Source organism: Mesoplodon mirus, assembly GCF_964341445.2.
Source record: "Mesoplodon mirus genome assembly, chromosome: 12".
In the NCBI taxonomy this organism is placed as follows: Eukaryota; Metazoa; Chordata; class Mammalia; order Artiodactyla; family Ziphiidae; genus Mesoplodon; species Mesoplodon mirus.
Window position 1 is genome coordinate 94730189 of NC_138988.1, and position 22425 is coordinate 94752613.

At 44.5% G+C, this 22425-nt stretch overlaps 1 protein-coding gene across 2 annotated transcripts in view; it reads right to left on the minus strand.

Annotated features, from left to right (window-relative positions):
• The window catches only part of JARID2 (jumonji and AT-rich interaction domain containing 2), a 244949-nt gene that overhangs the window by 82664 nt on the left and 139860 nt on the right, over window positions 1-22425 (minus strand). For both annotated transcript variants that reach the window (XM_082639766.1, XM_082639765.1), the window contains exon 3: window positions 13907-14048. In XM_082639766.1, coding sequence (XP_082495892.1) covers window positions 13907-14048 — 142 coding nt within the window. The remainder of the gene's footprint in view (window positions 1-13906; window positions 14049-22425) is intronic.

The window sequence follows — 22425 nt, forward strand, 5'->3', positions numbered from 1 at the left end:
AGGCCCTGACGAGTCATTTTACAAGTTATATTTTGGTTTCTATATAGATGGATGTGGAATTTTGGACCCAGGAAGTATTATGGAAGCAGAGGAGAGATAAGAAGGGAGGAGAAACAGGCTGGGGGGGGGGGGCGGGAATAAAAGAGCAGAATAATATATTATTACCAAAAAACAGTACGCTCCAGTCTTTCCTAACCCTCTAAAATAAATAACTATGGGCAACACTTCAAAAACACACAACAGAGAGACAGACACACAAGTACACACGCACCTACCTTCCAATATAATAAGAGGGTATGTAAGATCTAGACAATTCTAAATAGGAAAATATGCTTCTCAAATAGAACAACTCCTCTAGGAAGATTTCCTTTCCTTACACTTTATTTGGCTACTCTTATAATTTGTTTACCTTCACAAAAACATACAAACATACCAGATACTCCTCCAGCCACTGAGGATACAAAGAAAAACAAGGACGATCCCATCTGTGAGGGAGCTGAGGGCCAAACCCTGTTAAAGCTTGAACATGGAGTGAGCACAGCTAGGTAGCGACGATCACCCAATTCCCTCCCTGTCCAAACACACTCCAAAAAAAAAAATCACACAGATGATGCTGACTCCACACTCATCCTATGGGATGGGCTTTAAGCTAGCGGGAGAGATCTATCAAGGCATTTTATGAGGCCATGATAGATTCTATGTTTCTAGATCAAAGCAACTGAGCCTAAAGCAAGTGAGAAAATATTCTTGTCCCACATTTACCTTATTCCAAGGGGAAAAAACCCATCTATGATTATGATCTCTTCTGTAAATTTCTGAATTTCTAACAGCAGAAATGAACCAAAAGCTTGCCCCTGACCAGTGATTTACCTTGCTGCCTTCCCTCCTCGGCCTGTACTTTAGAATCTCTCTAGCGCAGTGCCTCCCTCCACCCAGCCAATTCTACCATCAAAACGAAGAGGAGGGAAGGAGAGAGGGAAAGGGTAGGGCGGGGGTGATGAGAACACGCTATCCTCATCTTAGCAGCAACAATGTGCACTGCTTTTAATTGAGCTGCTAAGCAGCCAAGTGAGATGCTGACATCAGGGAACATTCTGCATAAGAAGCCATGTCTAACAACCCCTGCAAAAGCACTCACATGTGAACCACAAGTGACACTAATGGCTGTCACCCCCTTTGCAAATGAGGTGACTCCAAACCCCACAATCCCAGCATCTAGTGCCTTTCACGTGAGACGAATGGAACCAGTGTTGTCTTTGTGCTCGCTCTCAATTTCATCAAGGAAGACTCAGGAACTGGTAAGATGTTTCCGGGAGGGTCAGATACCACTGAAAAGATCAGGGACGCGTTCACATTTGTCCTTTGGGAGTGTAAAAGGCAAGGAGGGCAAAAGCACGTGACAGAGACGTTCGTATCGAAAATACAAGGAAGAGCAGCGCTAGAAGAGGAAGGAAGGAAACTGGTATCCAGTTTCCGTGGCAACCACAAAGCATGCATGCTACGCCATCATTTGCATAGGAGGTGGAAGTGATATCCCTGCAATCAGATCTCTGAGGTAACAGAAAAAGGAAATGGCCACAGCGGTAATAAAACTGCCTCAAATGAAGTTCTACCATTTTCCTTAAACAAGTAAATGCAGCAGAAGCCTGTGTGCTTACCAGGAACCTTAAGCAAATTCCGGGAGCAGCTGCCCATTCTCACAAGCATCCAAAAATTTGCCCTCGGTAACAACTAATGACCAATTAAATCAAAGGGATTTTGCCAGTCTCTAACCCTGCAGAGGACAGACGTGCTCTGGGGCAGGCCCTGTGTTTCCCATTCCTTCCTTCACACTAAGACCCATGTACACTGACCTCTTAGGAGGGTGGTACGTCTTTATAGAGAAGAACTGACTGTCTGCGAAGACTTCTCTAAACAGAATCCCCCTCTAGCAGGAAAAGTAACGTGTTAAGGAAAGAGGAGCCCAGTTTCACTAATGAAAAAGCTTAATACACGATTCCAGGAAGATAAGCATTAACAGTAAACCTGAAAACAAACTGCACAATGCCAGAAAGATACACCTCTCCCTGCTTTAGATTCCTACACTGTGTTACTCCATATACAAGGTGCTACCCCACCCCAAATTAGCCAGGCCAGATATGTGGTGCTTTAAGGGACACTTAAAGATGGAAATTCCATGATAACTTTAAAAGTCAAGTAAGGATGGAGCCAACATAAATTTATTCTAAAAGTCTCCTAATCAAACCCAGAAAATGACAGTGATAGCTTTCAATTACCAAAGCCCCCCCGACCCCCGCCCCGCCAATCCCTTTCTGATTAGCCAAGAACCTCTTACGTTTAAGTCAATTCATCCTTTGGTTCAAAAAAGAAAGAGATCACGACTGGGGGTTGTTTTTCATTTACTAAGGTGAAGACAGGGAGCCCATCTGTTCCCTCCTCTAATCAAAGGAAGCTAACTAATGCTATCGTTCAACATGCATCCAACAAACATCAATTCCCGTGCCTCTCAGCACATCTTGGCTTGGAGTGATTTGGGGACCAAGGCTACAGGATAGCAGGCGCCTACCTACTGCTGAGATAGGTTACCGTGTTTAATTCGAAGAACCACCTGGGTTGTTCGTTACTGCAAGGCTGCCTACCTGGGCTGGTCCAACACGAAGACTGCACAGCTCCCAGACCACTGCAGGTCTCTGCAGGCCCAGGACAGGCAGGGTGGGGTGTCGGGTGCACCCTACTCTCACTACAGGTGACTGCTTAAATCAACTACAATATTGCATCAATCCTGATGATGGATTCTGCAAGACAGAAAACTGGGGTGGGACCTATATTTTTGTCCCAACAAACACGTGTGCCCCTGCAAAATATCAACTAACCCTCTTATCTCAAATGTGCTGTACAGAAAAGTTAGTAAATAAACTCTGCCCCCTTCCAGCCCTCTGGTCAAGTCAGTTAGAGAAAGTACTGACGCACACCAGGCCTTCCAGAAACAGCAGGCTACAGAGCACACAGACCACGTCATGTGTCAAAGGCTCAGCCTCTGCGAAGAAGCTCCCGGCATGGAGCGCTGGCCCTCCCTGCTCTGCAGCACCCAACATGCTCATCCCGTGATTAATGTGGCTCCAACACATCCAGTAACCCGGCTGACTGCGCCCCCGGCACTGGGCCTGTCTCTCCGTGTTATCTTGCCCAAGAAGCTGGCTCCCGACACCCTCCGTCAGGAAGTTACAAGAGCTGCTCCACGGAGTCTAGAGCCTAGCAAGAGTGAAAGAGTCTACAAAAGGAAAAACTCAGTGTTCCTGTCAGCTCACTGTAGGGTGCCCCAACTTCCCTAGACACCCCCTAGTGTCCCACAGACGTCACATCTTCCATGGTACTCGACACACAGCATTTGAAATGATTTGCTTCTTTCCTTCTTCTCTCTGGAATGGAGATTTCCTGCAGCTCAAAATGAGGCTTAATCGACCATATCTTAGATCCACCCAGTACCTGGCAAACAACTCGAATCTTGATGAAGAAATCAGCATTCCTGGACTCTGCTTCCCTGAAGGTCCCACTCCTCTGAGGGTTAGAAAGGTATCACTTGGCCCAGCCCTGAGAATCCTCAGACCTCTCCCCCAATTTTGAAAACAGAACTCTTCCATCCGTCTCCAACACCAGCACTCCATGGGGGCTCTGCATCACTCCACTCAAGGTGGGTAGAAACCATTTACTGAGTTCTGAAATAATCTGGGGGCTTTATCTCCTGGCAAAGTTCACCCAATCCCCTCTGGGTGTCAGTTTTCTCATCTACAAAATGGGAATGATGTTCAAAGACCTATCCCAAAGGGTCTGCTGTGAGAATCAAATGGACTAATACACGTAAACAATTTAGAATATGGCCGGCACACCAGAAGTGGCACATAAACATTTGTCAAAGCCACCCTGCAAAGGGGTAATTCTTTTTGAAGATTGTCTTTCTCATGGAGAGTTAAGAGGAAAAGTTGAGTTAAGCAGCAGAAAGGCTCTCCAAGGAGATGAAGCGCCAGTCCATATGATCCTAGAATCTTAGAATTTTCTTTCTCCCGATTTCTAATCAAAGGCCTAGTTATAAGACTGTGCCAGAAAAAAACATGTCACTCCTTAAACCATCTAACTCAGAGGATCAATCGGGGATAAGTCTCCCACCCAGGTGTCACTTGCCATAAGATCAACAGGCCATCAGGAATGGACACACAATAGTTTACACATGTTTGTATGCTACCCAGGGACCCAGCATCACTCCAAGAGTTTAGAAAATCTCACAGACACCAAGGCCCTGGAAAGCTGTCTTCCTGTCCCAGGAACAATGGCCTCACGGACTGTATGAGAGTCCTGGTCCTGGGGATACACCTATGAACAGTGCCGGGCCAGAGGCACTGAAGTCAGGAGGGGGGTCTCAGGAGGCTAAAGCCACGTGCCATGTCCACAGGGTCGAGAAGAAGAAGGGGGAAGGAGAGAGAAGCAGCAGGAAGGCTCTCCAAGGAGGGGAGTGCCTTGAGAAAGCAGGGAAGGAGACTCCATGCAAGGACAGGGGACCTGGAAAAGGACAGGAGCACCACGCAGTGCAGGCACAGCTGCCAGGAAGCCCTGAACACCACCCTCCACAGCCGACCTCCCCAGGCCTCGCGACCACGGCCCTAAGGAAGAGCAGGCCAGTGAGAGTCGGCGGGACTGGGGATGCGAGGCGACGCCCTTCCAACAGCTCCTGCGTCCCACGTACCCAACCGAGGATAACACGCAGGGGCGCAGCCCAGGGTGAAGTCAAGCACACAGAGCACCCCTCAGTCCTACTTACGCTGGTCTGGGCGGTGACAGTGCACCTCCGCTAAAGTTAGAAGCACAGGGTAGAGGGGAGACTGAAAACATTCCCAAGGGAAGGGAACCTGCAGTCCATCCTGCCATTTAGGCCAAACAAATCTACACACATTCCATACAGGGAACCCCAAATCACCAGCCAAGTCTGGGCAATCACGAAGCAACCTCAATCCCCACCCAGTTCCAGATTCTTCCAAGCTCCACCCTCTGCCTCCTGCACCCCACCTCCCAAAGCACCACCTAGACCTGGGCTTTCCTTCCTCTGATCCTCTGATCCGTGACTGGGCTGCACCTTTAGTCCATAAAGGGCGTTGCTCGTGCATTTTCACGTGCACAGTCAAGAGGGCCTAACGTGTGAGAAGGACCACACAGATGGACTCCACAAGATGCTTTGTTAAATGAGAAAAAGGGTCTGCTTCTTGGAAACCAAAGCAATGCAAAACATTGTCTTGAAACCCCCAAGTCGCCACACAGGTAACAATCTGCCACATAGTCAAAATTCCAAGACAGGAAGAGGAAACGGGGAATCCCATAAAACGCCCATAAAAAATGTCATGTGCAAAACCAGTCAGACGTTATGTTGATTAGAACAGCTTCCATGGTTCCGCAGACACCATGGCCAGGCTCCATGTCACCATGAGGGACGGGACACGGGAGGGTTCTCTTGAACAGACTCCGCCAGTGTCTTGGGTTAGTTACCGAGGGGAAAGAACTCATGAGCGGGATCTGAGAGGTCTGAACAAAGCCCAGGGGATGCTGCTGCAGGAGAAGAATCTGCATCTAACCATGACCGTGGGTGATGACACTGAGAAGCCCTGGCACAATCAGAAAGGCTCTCACAGCTCTCTGCTAGCCATCTGGAGTCACGTGACTCTCAGATTTCCCCTTGGTGGCCACTTAATCTGGGAAAACACTTAAGATCAGGGTTAAGGTGTGTAGAGCTGAGAGATGCAAACTCCCCTCCCAAACTTGAAGAGCAGGGAAGGTGAAAGAGACCCACCCATGAGCAGGAACCTGAGGTGAGCTAACCAGAGTGAAAAGTGAAGTGAAAGAAAAGCGTATTTTCCCAGAGGGATATAGGAACAACCCACTATAATCACTAAGTCATCATGATCTATCTGGAACGGTCACTTGAAATAAAAGAGTCAGTTAGGTCCTCAGAGTTCTCCCATCCAGGATGACCTGTGCAGGAAAGCATGACCTCTGACCTCTAATACTGGAAGGCTCCAGAAATGATTTCAAAAGTCAAGTATGTTTTACTCAGAAGAAACTAAAGATTCACCCGTCTTCTATCTACTGCTTGGTTTACAATGAACAAAAAAATTTCACTTATTACATTAAAGAAGGAATACAAGCACCAGCAGAGAAGAGACCATTTACTAGGCTATATAATCTGAGGGGCCACAAGAGGTGTCCAGTGCACGGAGGTGCTCAGCTGAGGGGGCGAGAGGCACTGTGAACCAGCCACAGTTCAGCTCGCCAAGCTGGGCACTGCTGGCCCAAAGAAGCACCCTTCTGGAATTTGTCCTGAAGGTACCTGAAAAAATAAGACCTACATCCGATACTCCTGATGGAAGGTGACACGGTGGAAAAGTTCCAGGCATTAGAGATATGAAGAGCTGGGTTCAAATCGTAACTTTGCTATTTACACGAAACACGCCACTGGTGAAGTATTTTGAACATTTGTTGACTCAGCTATAAAACAGGGTACTAAAACCTTCCAGGTATTTCATAAGGATTGAAGTAAGATTTATTAGCACGATATGTTATATTCACTAAGGGACAGTTCTTCTTTTAGAGACAGAGGTTCTGGAGCTTCAAAGAGTATGAAGGATGGATTTCTACTAGCAACATGCTCTCTTGTGGAGGGAGATTTTCTATTTATAAGTCAGCTGCTTCTTTATTTTGAAATTTTCTATTTCATTGCATTGGGGCCTACTTATGCAATTCGCTTTTTTCTTTTTTGATGACTAATTAAACGTGAGGTTATGACCTGACTAAGATAAAGTGCAAACATAGTAATTACATTTCCTGTGTTGTGTTTTCTATCTCATTCTCTTTCTCTCAGTCAACATTCAAAGAACAGATAGGACTTCTGCTTCTGGCTAAGACAGAGTAACAGGGACAGGATTCCCCTCCTGCCTGAAAAAACTAAAACTCCACACAAGACAATGGACATCACACAACAAAGCACTGTGGTCCCTGGGAAACAAATGATTGCCCAGATTACTGCCTTGAGAGAAATCCAGAGGAAGCCCTGAGTTGAGGAGAAGGAATTGAGAGTTTGGGGAGGAACAGAATGTATAGAGCAGAGTACGAGAGAGGCAAGAGCCACACAGAAAACTCTGGAATCTGCTGAGGACCCTCCTCAAGTACTCGCTGAGTACACCTGTGTGAGGGAAGTACCCAAGGAAAAGTACCACAAGAAAGAATTACAGGGAACACTCCCCAAACCCCACACAGGATTGGGAATCATGCTTTGCCAAAATGGTACACATAACTCACAGGGCACTGAGTAAAGTACTCATATGGGTTCTACCTGAGTAGTTGGGAAAACCTACCCTTACACCAAACACTGCTCTCTGGCCCTACCTAACAAAGCTTAAAAGGTTCAATGTTCTCTAGTAACCTGATCATACCCTAGAGCAATGCTTGAGAATAGGCAGAGAAAGACAAACATACCCAGAACCCAACAAAAGAAAACTTACGATGCCTAGCATCCAATAAGAAATTACCAGGCAAGCAAAATAGGAGGAAGATATGACCAACGTTGAGTGGAGGGACATGAATCAATCCAAAATGACCCGTAAGTGACACACATGATAGGTTAGTAGACAAAGACACTAATAACATCTATTATAATTCCATTCCATGTGTTCGAGAAGGTAGAACAAAGACTAAGCTATATTAGGAGAAACACTAAAGATTATAAAAAGACCAAAATCTACAGATGTCTAGAGACTAAAGATAACAATGTCTGAGGCGAAAATTATATGTCTGCAGATATTAGGTAGAAACTATCCACAATGAAACACAGAGAAAAAAAAGACTGGCATAAAATGAACAGAGTATTCATGAACTGTGGAACAACTTGGAACACCTTGATATACATGCACCTGAAATCCCTACAGGGCGTGGGGGGGGGGGGAGATCACATGCAAAATATACCTGCAGAAATAATGGTTCTAATCTTTCCCAAATTGATGAAATCTACAAAATTGAGAAGCTCTATGAAGCCCAAACACAAGAATCTAGGAAACCTATATGAAAGCATATTGTATGATAGATTTTTTAAAACTTTAGAAGCAGATGTCTTGCCAGATACACTGCAAGCCAGGAGATGGTGGAGCAGTACCTTTAACAAACTCCACAGGGGAGTGGAGAAGGAGGAACTGTTAACCTACAATTCTATACCCAGCAAAAATATCTTCCAAAACTGAATGTGAATTTCTCACAACTGCATGTGATTCTACAACCCTAATAAGAAGATTCTTTTTAATCAGGGTGAAATAAAGACCTTATCAGATATAAAAAACCTAAGAGAGTCATCCAACACCAGCAGAAATTGGAAATGTTAAAGTCCTACAGCAAAATCAAAAGGAAAATGATACCAGAAAGCCACATAGATCTAAAGGAAGGAATGAAGAGCACCAGAAGTGACAGCTGTGTGGGTAAATTAGAAGAGCAGATGGGGCTAGACACAGCTAGGTTTACTTTTTTTTTTTTTTTTTTTTTGGGGCTGCCTTGGGTCTTCTTTTCTGTGCGAGGGCTTTCTCCAGTTGTGGCAAGCAGGGACCACTCTTCATTGCGGTGCGCGGGCCTCTCACTATCGCGGCCTCTCTTGTTGCGGAGCACAGGCTCCAGACGCGCAGGCTCAGTAGTTGTGGCTCACGGGCCTAGTTGCTCCGCGGCATGTGGGATCCTCCCAGACCAGGGCTCGAACCCGTGTCCCCTGCATTAGCAGGCAGACTCCCAACCACTGCGCCACCAGGGAAGCCCTACATTTTTTACATTTATGTAACTCCACAGTTATTTTCTGTGGTTATTAAAGGTGCCACATAATATTCAGTTCCTCAGATTTGCACCTTTTTTACTTCCTGTAGGTAGAGAGTATGTTTCAGTCAAGATAGCTCTGAAATCAATAGTGCATTTAACATTAAACTATCTATCCTACCAATGCATTTTGTTACAGAGATATGTAAAAACTATTTAGGCTTTTAAAATTCTAATTCCTAAGGATGGTCACGTTGAATAACTCCAATTTCTAACACTGCGTGCTGCCCAGTAAGAATCCTATGCATTTGGGCCTATCTTTCCAAACTTGGAGGTAGCAAACTACTGCATGCCAACATAGCACCTCGGAACAGAAATAATAAGGAAAACAGTAATATTTGACAATTCAGCTGTAAAAGGGATGCCTATTAAAAGCCTGGGAGAATTCTCACCATCTCAACATGTATTCATACCCAAAACCTGAACCACACCAAGTCCTCACCCCTAACACTCCACATTCAAAATCCAACCTCCTAGAGCAGGGCTGACTGTCTGAACTCCATCAAGTATTACACTCCCAAAGGCTTAAATAACTAAAATACAGCAGCTCTTTGTTTAACAAAAAGAAAACACTTACATCCCTACAGAGGCACAGTCCACGCTATTTTTTTTTTTTTACTAGTTCAGTAGACACTCGTGGAGTTTGTTTTTAAAAGTGTGTCAGAGATCTTACTATTAAGTACTAGTGAAATAGGGGCCACCCCCCAAGGGCTTAGGTGTGAGTTACGTGTGAATAGCCCAGATAGCACCTTCACAAACTACAACCTCACCCCACTCACACTTGCTCTTGCTCCATGCAAGCAAATACCTGGTCACAACAAGCTTTGTGGAAGAATTCACACTCCACACCATTAGGGTCCTTCCCGTGACTCAGTAACTTCAAAAAAAGAGGGACATAGGCCCACGCTTTTCCATCTGCCCGTGGATGGCGGTAAGGGCGGCGCCATGGAGAAAAGATAGAAATCACAATTTGCATAAATCAAAATCACATTTGAGAAGTCTTCAATGAATGTGCATGTCCCCATGTAGCAATTCACGTGTCATACACGCCAATGACAGCTCACAGTAATATCTCACGTGGAGTCCTCATTATATACCTGGGAGCTCCTCATGAATCAATTTGCCTGGGACACAAAACCCCCCATGAGGTGGTCACTACTGTCACTGACATTTGACAGATGAGAAAACCGAGGCCCAGTGATGTTACAGAACCTGCCCAAGAACACGTAACAGACAGCTGAGCCAGAAGAGGCCACATGGTCTGGCTCCAGCCCATACTCTTAACCACAAGGTCCCCATGACACATCCCTGAGAACTACCACCCATCCAAAGATAAAATAAGTACATACAACACTTAATTCTGCTAGATATCTGAGTGGCCAAGTCCAGTGACCCCTGAGGGATCATGCATTTTGGATCTCCCATGCACTTACACCTGAAAGTATACCATTTCACCAACTTCTTTGTACACCACATTTCCACCAGCCAAACACGTAACCCCTATCCTGACCATAACCATCATTCCCAAGTTTCTCACAGTCTATCCACACATGACTGACAAAATTGGTCCATTCTGGTTTCTAAAAATCCTCAGATACTTCTTGCAGGAAACAAATTTTACAATAACCGAGTATCATGGGATGAGCAATATAAGGGGGTGAGGGTAAGGAGCTAGGCATGGCATGATGAAAGGCTGAAAATCTCTACAATGTTTCCATTCTAAACAGTAAGAACTAATTAATGTATGATTTTTAAAATTATTTATTAAACTCACCTACCACAGGGATCAAAAGAAAAAGAAAACCAACACCTAGGAACTCCCACCAGCGCCGACTCCTTCAGATCTTCAATGGCTGGGCTGCCCTGTCCATCAAACAGGCAAAGAAGAGCTTCTAGAGAGGTTGGCTTCTCCTTTTACAAAGAGTGACTTTAGATGATGACCTTTTAATGACGAGGTAAAGAGATACCTTTTATTTTTGCCTCAATCAAGAAAAATAAATCCTATGGAACTCTGGATTCTACTGCTTCCTATGTGCCAAAAAGATCCCCAACTTAAGTAAAACCTATGGCAGCAAGTACATAGGACCAAACATAGCTTAGGGGGTTTCCGGTAGAAAAATAACACAGCGTAAACACATGGGATGTTTTGACTAAAGACTTAAGAAATGTGTTACAAGCATCAATCAGAAAATGGAATTGCTTCAACTTGCAGGCTGGAAATTCAGGGCAAGGTCTAAACTGAGGTTGGCGTAGTCTACACATCAGATTTCAATTTTTCTTAAGGAAGTCAAACACATAAATTCCCTCTTTCTTTCCCTCCCCCACCAAGACAAAGGCATATTAACTGGTGATCCTAAAAACATGCACCTAGAAAGAGCAATTAACTGTACAAAATAGCTAGCAATTCGTATCATTCTAAAGAGAGAGGGAGAGAGGGAGGGAGGCAGGGAGAGAGAGAGAGGAAGAGGGAGAGGGAGAGAGAGAGGGAGCATTTTCCAAAACAAATACATAAATCATGACTGGAATTTTAGGACTCAGTGTTCTCACATAGGAAGTCTAAATGCCAAAAGAGAATGCAAGTGCTGCATCATAAAACGTGCTCTTCTCGTGCGTATTTATGGGAATTTTAGACGCTAGATAAAGAGTAAGATCTAGTCAACAATCAGTTCAATGTAGCTTCAGCGACATTTCAAAATCACCACTTTAGGTAGCTACTCTGGGCTTGGCTTGGAATCAGCAGAGACAGCGCACTCGTCAGCTTCTTAGAAAAGGTACGTTACATGTAACGTGAAGGAAGGTTGAGCACTGAAGTCTGACGGTCACTGACAAAGCTCCAGGAATTCAGATTCCAGTTCATACCCTTACAAGGCAGGGCTCATACCACAGAATTTATACTAAACGTTTATGCTAAATACCAACAAGGAATCAAAATAAGCCAAAAATTATTAAAAGTTATTATTTTCTATTTGCTATGTACCCTGCAACACTTCAAGACATTTATGCCCTAACTACACTACCCATCCGTAAACTACGGATGGGTAGTGTAGCCCCTTTCTGCAACGCAGGCCACCCCAGACCAGCCCTAAATCTAGCCTAACCTGTCAAAACCTTAATCTACACTATATATCCCTGATAGTAGACTGTGGTCGTAACTCCCCAAAATGCTGTCATGAATCTGTAATTCAGTAAAACAAGGTACTTGGCACACTAATAATTAAAGCAGATTAGCAATGCCTTAAGTTTTCCTTAAGTTCCCCTAAACAAAGTTTCTCTTTTTCACTGCCCTGGAGAACTGAAGTTAACTGACTGATTTGCACACAGCTGCCACACAGGACCACAGTCCCGTGCAAAGAGGAAGCTGGCAGCACTGCCATCTGAGAAAGGCACTAGGAGCCAGGGACAAAGGGCTCCCCACACCCACCCCAAGAGAATGAAGCCTAATGGCCTTTGTCATCATACCCCCATGCTGACCGACCTCCCCAAAGGTGAGGGTGATGGACGGCCATGTAGCTGAAGGATGGGTACTGTCATTTCCAACCACAATCCCAGACTTTTGTTCCTCAAAAACAGATGAAAGATGATGCATGACCCCCCCCACCCATGTTCGGAAACATGGAGAGTATTATTACACATTCCAGTATGTTTACTAATGTGGTTTTTCTTACACACCCTTTCACCCCCCTCTTGTGACGCTGCACTTTTCAAATTGGGGTAGAGCGGATGTCTGTCACAGAGCATCTGCAGCATGAAAGGCTTACACTGAGACACTCAGCCAAATGGTTTTAAATAGAGTAACATACAAAGTCCAGTACACTGGCAGAGATACTTCTTACGTACGCGTGCTAATTGTACTAACAAATCCAACGACACCTTCTAAGACACAGTGCCGAGGATCAAGGGGAAAAGAGGATGGAAGTTAATACAGACTCTATACCATGGGTATTCTAAACGAAGACACTGCGAGACAGAGGAAACTCAAGGCTTGGAGCTATGCACCTCAAATTTCAGATCTAACGTACAGTTCTGTTAAGGATTCTAAGGATCCACACATGGTCACTCTTCTCCCTTCCTCTTAGTTTGCCACCATACTCAGTTCTTCATTAGATACACACATCTAGATGGTTTCTGAAAAGTAACTATGATGCTGTATATAGAAAGGGCAAACAACGAAGTCCAGACCAGGAGTTATTTTTGTTCCCCTTTCCCAAACCTCTCCAAAAAACAGATTCTAAGAAAAAGTAATTAATCTTGTCATCTAGGAAAACACTGAATATGAGAGCAGAAAAGGAATGAAATGAAATGTAAATTCTAAGGCGGGGGTGGTGTTCCGCGCAGACAACATGAGGCGTGAAATAAGGCTGATTACTAACAAAGGGTTTTTAAAACACCCAATTAAAAGCGTTATTATATAATGTCACTGTCTGACCATGACGCCACAACTCGTATCAAACTACCATAGCCAACTTCCTGATCAAGCTATCTGAAGCTTATTTAGGAAAGTCATTTAAAAAAATTAAAAACCTGCTGGTAAATTAATTTTAAGAACCGATTTCACACCTACTAACTTGGTTAACACCAAGTGGATTTTGCTTTCCTGACAAGGGGGAAAATGTTTCAGAAACACCACATTTAATTCTTCAAATTTTTAGAAACATCTCTTTAGAAATGGCGAAATACCATCTAATATACTCAAGAATACAACTGATGAAAATCAATTACAATGAACAGCAAAGACAGGAATTACAAGTTGGCAACTCTCTGGCCAATTTTTATGGCAGGAAAGTGTTTTCTTTGGTCCACAGCATTTTTTTTTTTTGCTTTATTCATCTCTAATAATAATTAGTGGACAATATTTAGAAACCAGGATATTTGATACAAAAATCCAGAATTCTGGCTCCTCTATGAAAAAAATCAGGAGATCGGGTGAGTGGGCCCAAGTTTGTTCCCACGCGGACAAGACTGGCACCTAGTTTGAAGTCCCTGGTTTAAGGCACCAGTATGTTCAGCCTTGGGTACTAACCTTTTCCTCGACGGCCCTTCTTCAAAATCTGAAGAACTAACATCGTTGCTAGTTGAGGACACTTGGGATGCATCGTCCTTCTCATTCTCTGACTGTTCTGATGCTGGTCCTAATCCCTTAGACTGGCCATTACCAAGGAGCCCTACAGGTGAAAAAAGGGGACAAACACTTAAATACATGACATCAGGAAGCAGCACTTTACCACAGTTAACCCTACACAGTGGCTGATGAGGGCAGACAAGAATCTCCTGGATAGAAGAGAATCAGAAGGTACATATCCCTTGTGAATGGAGGGGGAAAAGTCCCACCTCATCCTACTTTAGACCTTACACGAGAGTGACATGCCTACCAAAGAAATAACTCCAACGGTAGGAAAGTCAAGCAGAAATGTGTAGTTGTAATAATACACTACAGCGTTCTTTCTAAAGTGCATCAACATCTTTCAGGGCTGGGGGGTGGAAAGGAAGAAACCAACTTCACGTAGCACCGATTCAAACTAGTTACCCTTCCAGGGCTACATATTTACTCCAGAAACACTGAAATGCTTTTTGGAATTGTCTTCAGGAACCAGCACCTGCCACCCAAGAAAAAGCCTCCATCGTTGCCTTGTGGCCATATATCAGTTCTTAACTAGAGGTCTGACTGTACAACTTGCTCTTCATAGCAATCCACTGTAACAGAGTCACTGTATTGGAATCTGATTGTCTCAGAGGATAAGGGTTCTCCACGACTCCATACATGGCCCCAGGCGGAAGAGGGAGTCTGGTGGCCCCAGGATGGGCCACTAGTAACCCAGACCGGGAAAAGGGCTATGGCAAGTGACACGGAAGCTGCTGAGCCACCAGCCAACGGGTCACAGCTGAATAAAAGCCTGCTCTTACAGCATTCAGATGTCCTTATAGCTAGGGTCCTGGATACGACTTAGGTTCTACCAATGGGGGACTTGTACCCACACACGTGTCCACAGCCACCGGCCCCCACTTCCACTGTCTAGTCACCAGCCTCTGGGCATCAGCAGAAATGCTAGCAAGTGTCTGCATTCTCACAGCCACGGTGTTTGGCTTTTAAGTGAAGCCAAAAGGGCAGGGTGGCCCCTTGATTTTTGTTCTCCCAACCCTTCCAGCAAGTTTGTAAGCACTTACGTCCCTGTATGAAATCCCTTTTTGGTTGAAGCACTTAAAGAGCGGTTCCTATTAGTTGCAGTAAACACTATACTAGAACACAATATTCTACATATTGGGTAAGATTTTCTGGAAGAACACAGTATACTGCAACAAAACCCTGGGACTTAGCCTGTTTACGCATGCATTTCCCCAGTTATCTATTTTTACATCATTTCAGGGTATGAGTAATAACATAACGTTGGAAATCTAATACAATGCAGTAAATAAAATCCCATGGCTGTCACTTAGACTTGTGGCTTTGGGAGTCATGACTACAATATGGAAATGAAAACACTAGGCAACTTCCCAGAGAAACAGAAAATGTGGGGAGTTTGCACTGTGAGGCAAACAGGAGACATAATTGCAGGGAAATCTATGACTCTAAGGGTTGAAGTGTGGCCAACATTTCAAAGATGAGAGCAGTGCTATCCATTACAGTAACTGCTAGTCACAGGGAGCTACTGAGCACTTGAAATATGGCTATGTGAGTAAGAAGATGAACTATTATTTTTATTTAACCTTATTTAAAACTCACTATAACTAACATTTCTCTAATAATTTGATATTAATTCTTGAAATATTCTGGGTGTATTATTAGGTTACGTCAAATACATTTAAATTAGTCTTACCTGCTTCTTTAAAATTTTTTAATGCAGCTCTAGAAAACTAACACTACATATGTGGTTGAAATAACATCTCTATGGACCAGCACTAAATTAGAGAGCACTGCAGTACTGTCATGGGCGGTGGGGGGGATGACCACGCAGCAGCCCACCCAAATACTAGGAAGATACAGACCATACTTATAAACGCAGATTAGGAAACTAGCCCAGGGACATAATATAAGTCACGTGTAAAAAAAAGAAGTGCTAATGGATGAATTACCACACTTGAAAAGGATGGTAAATTCAAAATAAAAATTCTGGTTATGGAACCATATATAAAATTAATTTTTTAAGGGGGGGATTATCTCTAAAATAAAAGCGTACTCTTGGTTGAATTCAAATTTTTCAAAAGTATGTAAGGACTTAAAGAAGAAGAAAGCAAGAAAGGAGGAAGGAAATATAACTTCATTTTTTAACACCCACCATATGCCAGGGCACTGGGGATACAGGCATAATCCAACGAAGCCTACATTTTAGTAGTGAGAGGAGATACTCCTGTGTGTATCAGTTAGCGGTACGTACAAAGAAGAAACCCTGTACTTGCAGGGCAAGCAATAGGGGAGGGCAGTGAATATGAATCACTGGAGCCAGCAAGCAAACCTGCGACAGCAAAACAAGGAGAGCAAAGCTGGTATGTACAATACACCTAAAAAACAAAAAGCAAAACCAGTGGTGGTGCTGGTGACAGTGGAGGAGGAAGAAGAGGTGGTTGTCTGAAGCTGTGTTTGGAACACGGAGGAAACAGAGGGGCCAGCAGGCGCTGCTCGGTGAGCCTGAGGAAGAAGCACTTGCTGTCCCCTCTGGTACGTACACACCAAGATCTCAAGCATCTGCTGAGGGAGCAAGCAGCTCATGAGTGAATGAGTGAGCAAGTGCAGGAATGAGTTAGCAGAGAAACGTTCAGCTATCCAATGACAGCTGTGCCCTTGTCCTCCTGACAAGAAGAACCTCTGTAGACTGTAAGGAGTAGTGACCCTCAAACTTACGCCCTGGGCATAACCCCAGTGTGTCTCTTCTAACAAATTTCCAAATGATGCTGGTTCTGCTTTGGCTGGTCTAGGGGCCACATCCTGAGATCCGCTATTGCAGGGGGAAGCAAGATTCAAGCCAGTAAGAGATCTAGTTGCCCTGAGACACTATAAGCTCTGGGCAAGTGTGCACTAGATCTCAGGAAACCAATTATGTTTGTACAATCTATCATAATACAACTCACGGTAAGGCACCTAAATCCAAAGTTCACTCACAGTAAGGCGCCCAAAACCCAAGTTCTGCTGGGGCTTTCTTCCACCTTGGATCATTAATTTTGTGAAAGGAAAGAAGGCTGCTTACAAAACTTATCACAAAGCTATCAGAGCCTGCTAATGACAAATACAGTTAAAAAGTAATGCATGATGGAAAAAAAGTGTTCATATCTAAGAGGCATCAGTCTAGAACAAGGATATAATGTTTCTTTTCTCCAAAAAAAAAAAAAAAAAAAATCAACTGCCCAAGCACAAATTCAGGGAAACTGGATTATCAAGTTTTACACGAAAAGGGGGAATTTTAATTGACTGTATGTGAGCTCAATGTCAGGCAAAAGGATGAGAATGCTCTGAAACACTAAGGCATGACTGAGCTCCATTAAAATGAATCAAAGCGCTGAGTCCACAGTCCCAAGCCCTCATCAGACTAATATCTTCAAAGAACACCAAAGATGCCTCCATTCCAAGGATTAACAATGTCTGTTACCTGAACTACCATACAGATGGGTTGTCATTCACTTTCCAGGTCAGGAAAAAGGGGCCGACACAAAGGGACTGCTTGCCTGCTCTGTGAACTAGGAGACCTCAGCTGTTTCCAGCCTTTACAGTGGGGGGGGGGGGGGGGGACGGACTTGTTCTGCGTATAACTGACTGTTTCAATTTGAGTACCCCCGTCCTGACATCAGCACAGAGAAAATGTACATTTATTTTTAGTTAGACAGTCTCCATGGTTGGATAAACCTGGGCTTTTTTCTTTTCTGCACACCACCCACCCCCTTATTCACATCTCCAGTGGACTGGCTCCCTTATTTCATTTTGAACGTTTTCATCCAACTCGTACCACCTGCCCAGTCCAGAAAAGCCAGGTCAGCAAGATGGAACACGACACCACGGGGCAGAAGAGCCGTTATCAGACCATCAGACAAGCCAATGAGTACTGCCTTTCCTTTCCGCTATGGAACAAAGCCCTGCCACCGATCTCTTACATTATTTTTAGTCAATGAGAAATAATCAAACGGCATCCTCTCCTCCAAACACACCAACTGGCTTTATCTTCCCACCCTCGCCCAACCCCACCATCAGCACAAACCTTTGTCGGGGGGAGGAGGTTACACAGAGGAGACGCGATGGCCCAAAGACCGCCTCCCCACACGAGCATTCGTTCTCCTCTATTAATATTCAGTAGGTTGAACTTAAATTAAACCACATCTATTGTCTTTCACAAGAGCAATAAATATGAGCTGAAAATTCCAAATCACTGCGGTAAAGGCAGCCCTCGGCGAGTCACCGTCAGCTGACGGGGCGGCGTGCCACAGGCCACCACAAGGGCAGTGCCCATGCTCACGAGCTGAGAACCCCAAGGAAACAAAATTCAGGAGCTCTGGACCCTCAGCTCCCAAATGAGCAAGCAACTAAGAGGCTTTCAAGGCAACACACCCGAACTGTTTCTTCCTAAGCCTGGAACGGCGGCAGCAGGCAAGAGGAAGGAGCAGTCCTGTTCTGGGGGCTGGAGATGCGCATGAACAACTCCCCCTGGCCTTAACATAAGGGGGGCTGGGAAATTTAAAACACAAATGAGGCCAAAGATTCCTTCAGCTAAGTGACGATGAGAGCTACAGATTTCAGAACAGAAATGTGCACAGAGAAGGAAATTCTTTCCTAACATCTGAAAAGGGGGGACTAGAATGGGCAGTGCTTACAATTTTCTGTTTTAGACACAAAGAAGTTTCGCCAGTCCTCCCATCAGCTACACGTACGTGATGGAATACAAAACTGAAGGAAAATCTAATGCCCTTATTTCACAAAAGAAGGGTTAAAGAGAAAGGAAAACAAGGAGACCTTTGAAGCTGTTCCCGAGCTTCCAAAACATCTGGAGCACACCAAACGTATTAGCATATTAGGGAGAGTCAGTGTATTTGGCTTTGTTGTAGAAGAGATGCACAAAAGGTAATTCTGTATTATAGAGCCAATGCCCGTCTGTCACCCTGTCACTGCGAGACAAGGTATCACATTACATATTAAACAGTCAAGCATCCAAAGAGAGCTTTCATTTGCTGCAGCAGCGTGTGTGTGTGTGTGTGTGCGTGCGTGCGTGCGTGCGTGTGTGTGTGTGTGTGTGTTGGAGGATGGGGGTGGCCGGCTGCTGCACTTTGAGTTGAGAGGAAAAATTATAAAAGCAGCCCCTTGGTTGAGGTAGGACCCTCTCTGAGGTATTCAGAATGTCAAGTTTGCTGCCACTACTAGTAGACAATAAAGCCTATTTTCACTCAAATTTTGGAAGGAAAATTGGATTGTTTGCTTTTTGCATGTAGATGCCAGGGAAATTCTGGCTCGGGCCAGCTTCACAGGGTCAACATGAATATGTAGTTTAAACCCAACTGTACACACTCAGGTCAGCAGCTGAGCTTCTGGATCGATCGCAGGGTCCAGGGAAGGGGGTGAGCAGTGCAGAAGGGTCCGCAAAGCTAAGCCCAGGCTGGTCCACTGACACCCATTTCCATCTCAGGACGCTGAGGTGGCTGAGAACAAATAACAGTCGTGAGGCATGATGTCACTGCCACACTCATGGTCAACGAAGCACAAATGAGCGTGGTTTAATACCTCAGCTTATGGAAAATAATTATCCCTTTCCCTCGGGAGGATGGCCCCTGACAGACTAGGGCTCCCCTTTGTCTGCTCTCAGATCAGCTGTGCAGATTTCTCATTCCAGCCAAGAAAACGGGGTCCAAACATAGCCCCAACAAACCCTCAAAGGAGCCCCCAAGACACAAGGGCAACACAGGTTTTTGTTAGTTTAATACCCAGAAAGTAGACAGTAGATAGACAGACAGACAATCCCCTAGAAGCCCTTCACCACCACCAGACTCTTTCCCCACAAAACCTTCTTGGGTAATCTAAACCGTCTTTTGCACGCTCGATTTTTTGAGAACAGCTGTTAGAAAAAACTCTGACGCAGTGATAATAACATGGAAAAGTTGGGCCACTGGGCAGGCAAGGAAAATGTCTGACCTCATCCTTTCCTCCTATTTCAGAATCACGCAAATGACTAAATTCAAGAGACTCGAGCAGGAAAAGAGACAAACAGAACCCTAGCCCAGGAAGCATTTCCTCACCTCGAGGCACAAAGGAACAAGCCAGCAGACAGGTCACAAGTACACACAGGGGGAGGAACCAGATCGCTGCTCTTACTAAAACCCAAGTGGGTCAGCACCAACAAGAGACAAAAGACCTCTCCTCCCACATCCTGACCAGGAGTTACACAAGGAGAGAAAAAGAAAACACTCCTCATGGAGAGGCTCCAACCACGACAACCAAAGAGCCACGGCGGAACTTCACCGGATACAAAATCCCTCCGTGGGAAGTATCCATAATCTCTAGGAAAGATTTCTGGATGGACCCAGAAGCTACTGAAACTCTGCTGATGACAACAGTGAGCAAAACGTGCTGCGCATTTTAGCACAATTCCTACTTCTCTGGGGCAAAGGCACTTCCTCCCTATACTCTCCCGCATCCTCCCAATTCTTTATCCTTGACGTGATTTTTATAACGATCAGAACAGATACAGTATCTTGAGCAGTAATGATTACTAAAATGTAAGCACCCACATTGCTCTACAATGAGAAGCTCTACCTGAATCCAATTATCCTAAGCCTTCTATCCCACGTCATACCTCCTCTAGGTCCGTGCCCCATCCCAATACCTTATGCTGGCAAACCAGTCAACCTAATTATGACTGTCCATCAAAAGCACGAATCTTGGAATCCCCTAAAACATGAAACTCAAGTCTCTATCAGCTAAGTAAAAGTATTTGCTGGACAGGTGGCCCAGTTCCAAGCCCCACCCCCCAGAGGTCGAAAACTGCTTTCCACATACAGAAGTGATTAAAGTCGATGTTGTGCTTAGGCTGGTGTGGAAATGAGCTGCAGAACAATGGACCACTTACTGCGGCGCCCGGGAACTTAAGAGGCAGACACAGTGGACAGGAACCCTGCGCATTTTTAGAGAAATTCTTTTAGATAGACAAACAAGACCAACATGTCCAAAGTCTTCTGTTCACATAAGCTGACATGCCAAAATCTGGTTTTATAAATCATGGAATTTGTGCTTCTCAAGGGGACATTTTCCATATGCGGTGCATGTTCCCAGATAGTGACATTCTACCTGTAAATAATTAAAGTGTGTGTGTGTGTGTGTGTGTGTGTGAGAGAGTATAGGTCTGTGAGTGTGTGTGTATGGAAGGAGGGAGAGGGGGAGAGAGAGAGTTATCTTTAAAGCTTCATATTACATTTACCCCACCAAAAGTAAGTTACCAAAAGAAACCGGTTGTCCAGTATTAGCAAGTCTCTACAAAGTTAAACAAAGCTGGCTTTAACACAAATCGACAAATCCCATAAAGTTATTAGTTTGTGCACAAGCCGGTAATGATAAATGGGCACAACTCCAAACACTTTGTGTCCTAACATCATAATTCACAGAGAAGTAAACAGCCACATCCTCACCCCCCAAAACCTCTCCGGCTGCCTTTATTCCCTAAGCCCATAAAATGGGCCGCATGCAAGTCCTAAACTGTTTTGTTCATAAGTTTCCCAGTGCACTCAGTGCCTCCCCCTCACATACAGACAAGTCAACTACACACCCACTTCTCAGATGAATATAGTAAAGGATTAAGTGGGCTATTCAAAGTCCAAAAGGAAAAAAAAAAAAAAACCTGCTGGCAGCCAGCAAGCTCAGAGAGGCCTACAGCCTTTGGTTCCTGGGCTGAAATCTTAAGGAAACAGTACAGAAAGCACAACTCCAGGAACGCGGCCACAGAATCTGCAAAGATTTGAGGCACCTAAAATTGATGGCTGCTAAAACTCACCTGTGTCTCTATTTAGTAATACAAACATGGATCAATGCACAAAATATGGGAGCAGGAATGAGAGCACTCAAAGTTCAAAGCTTGAAGGTCTAACCTAGAACCACTCGGTCTCTGCTGACGTGCCTCAGTTTCCTCCATCTTTCAAGGAAAGACGAGGTGGAGAAGCAAAGTATGACAGGAAATGAAAAACACGCAAGCTGTTTATAAAGGAAACCAAAGCTCTGGTGAGGATGAACTAGTTAACTTTAATGAAACATCTATTTTTAAATGCTGGGAAATGATCACATCAATTGGCAATAAAATAAAGGGACCGGCCATAGCTGGATGGTGTTCAATCTCCAGAGAAAGGTCTAAACTCGTACAAGCCTGACTAAAACTGAACATTTGGCCAAAATGGTCAACAGAGCTCAATGCTTTAAGAGCGACATTAATTCTCTCTTGTAAATTTCCACAGTACCTTTGCAGGAGCCACCATTGCCCCTAGGGAGGATACCAAAGCTGAAAGAATATTAATATTAGGCAAATCGCAACACTTTGTACATACTCTCATATATATATATATATGGCACCTTGCCACCCATAATGGATT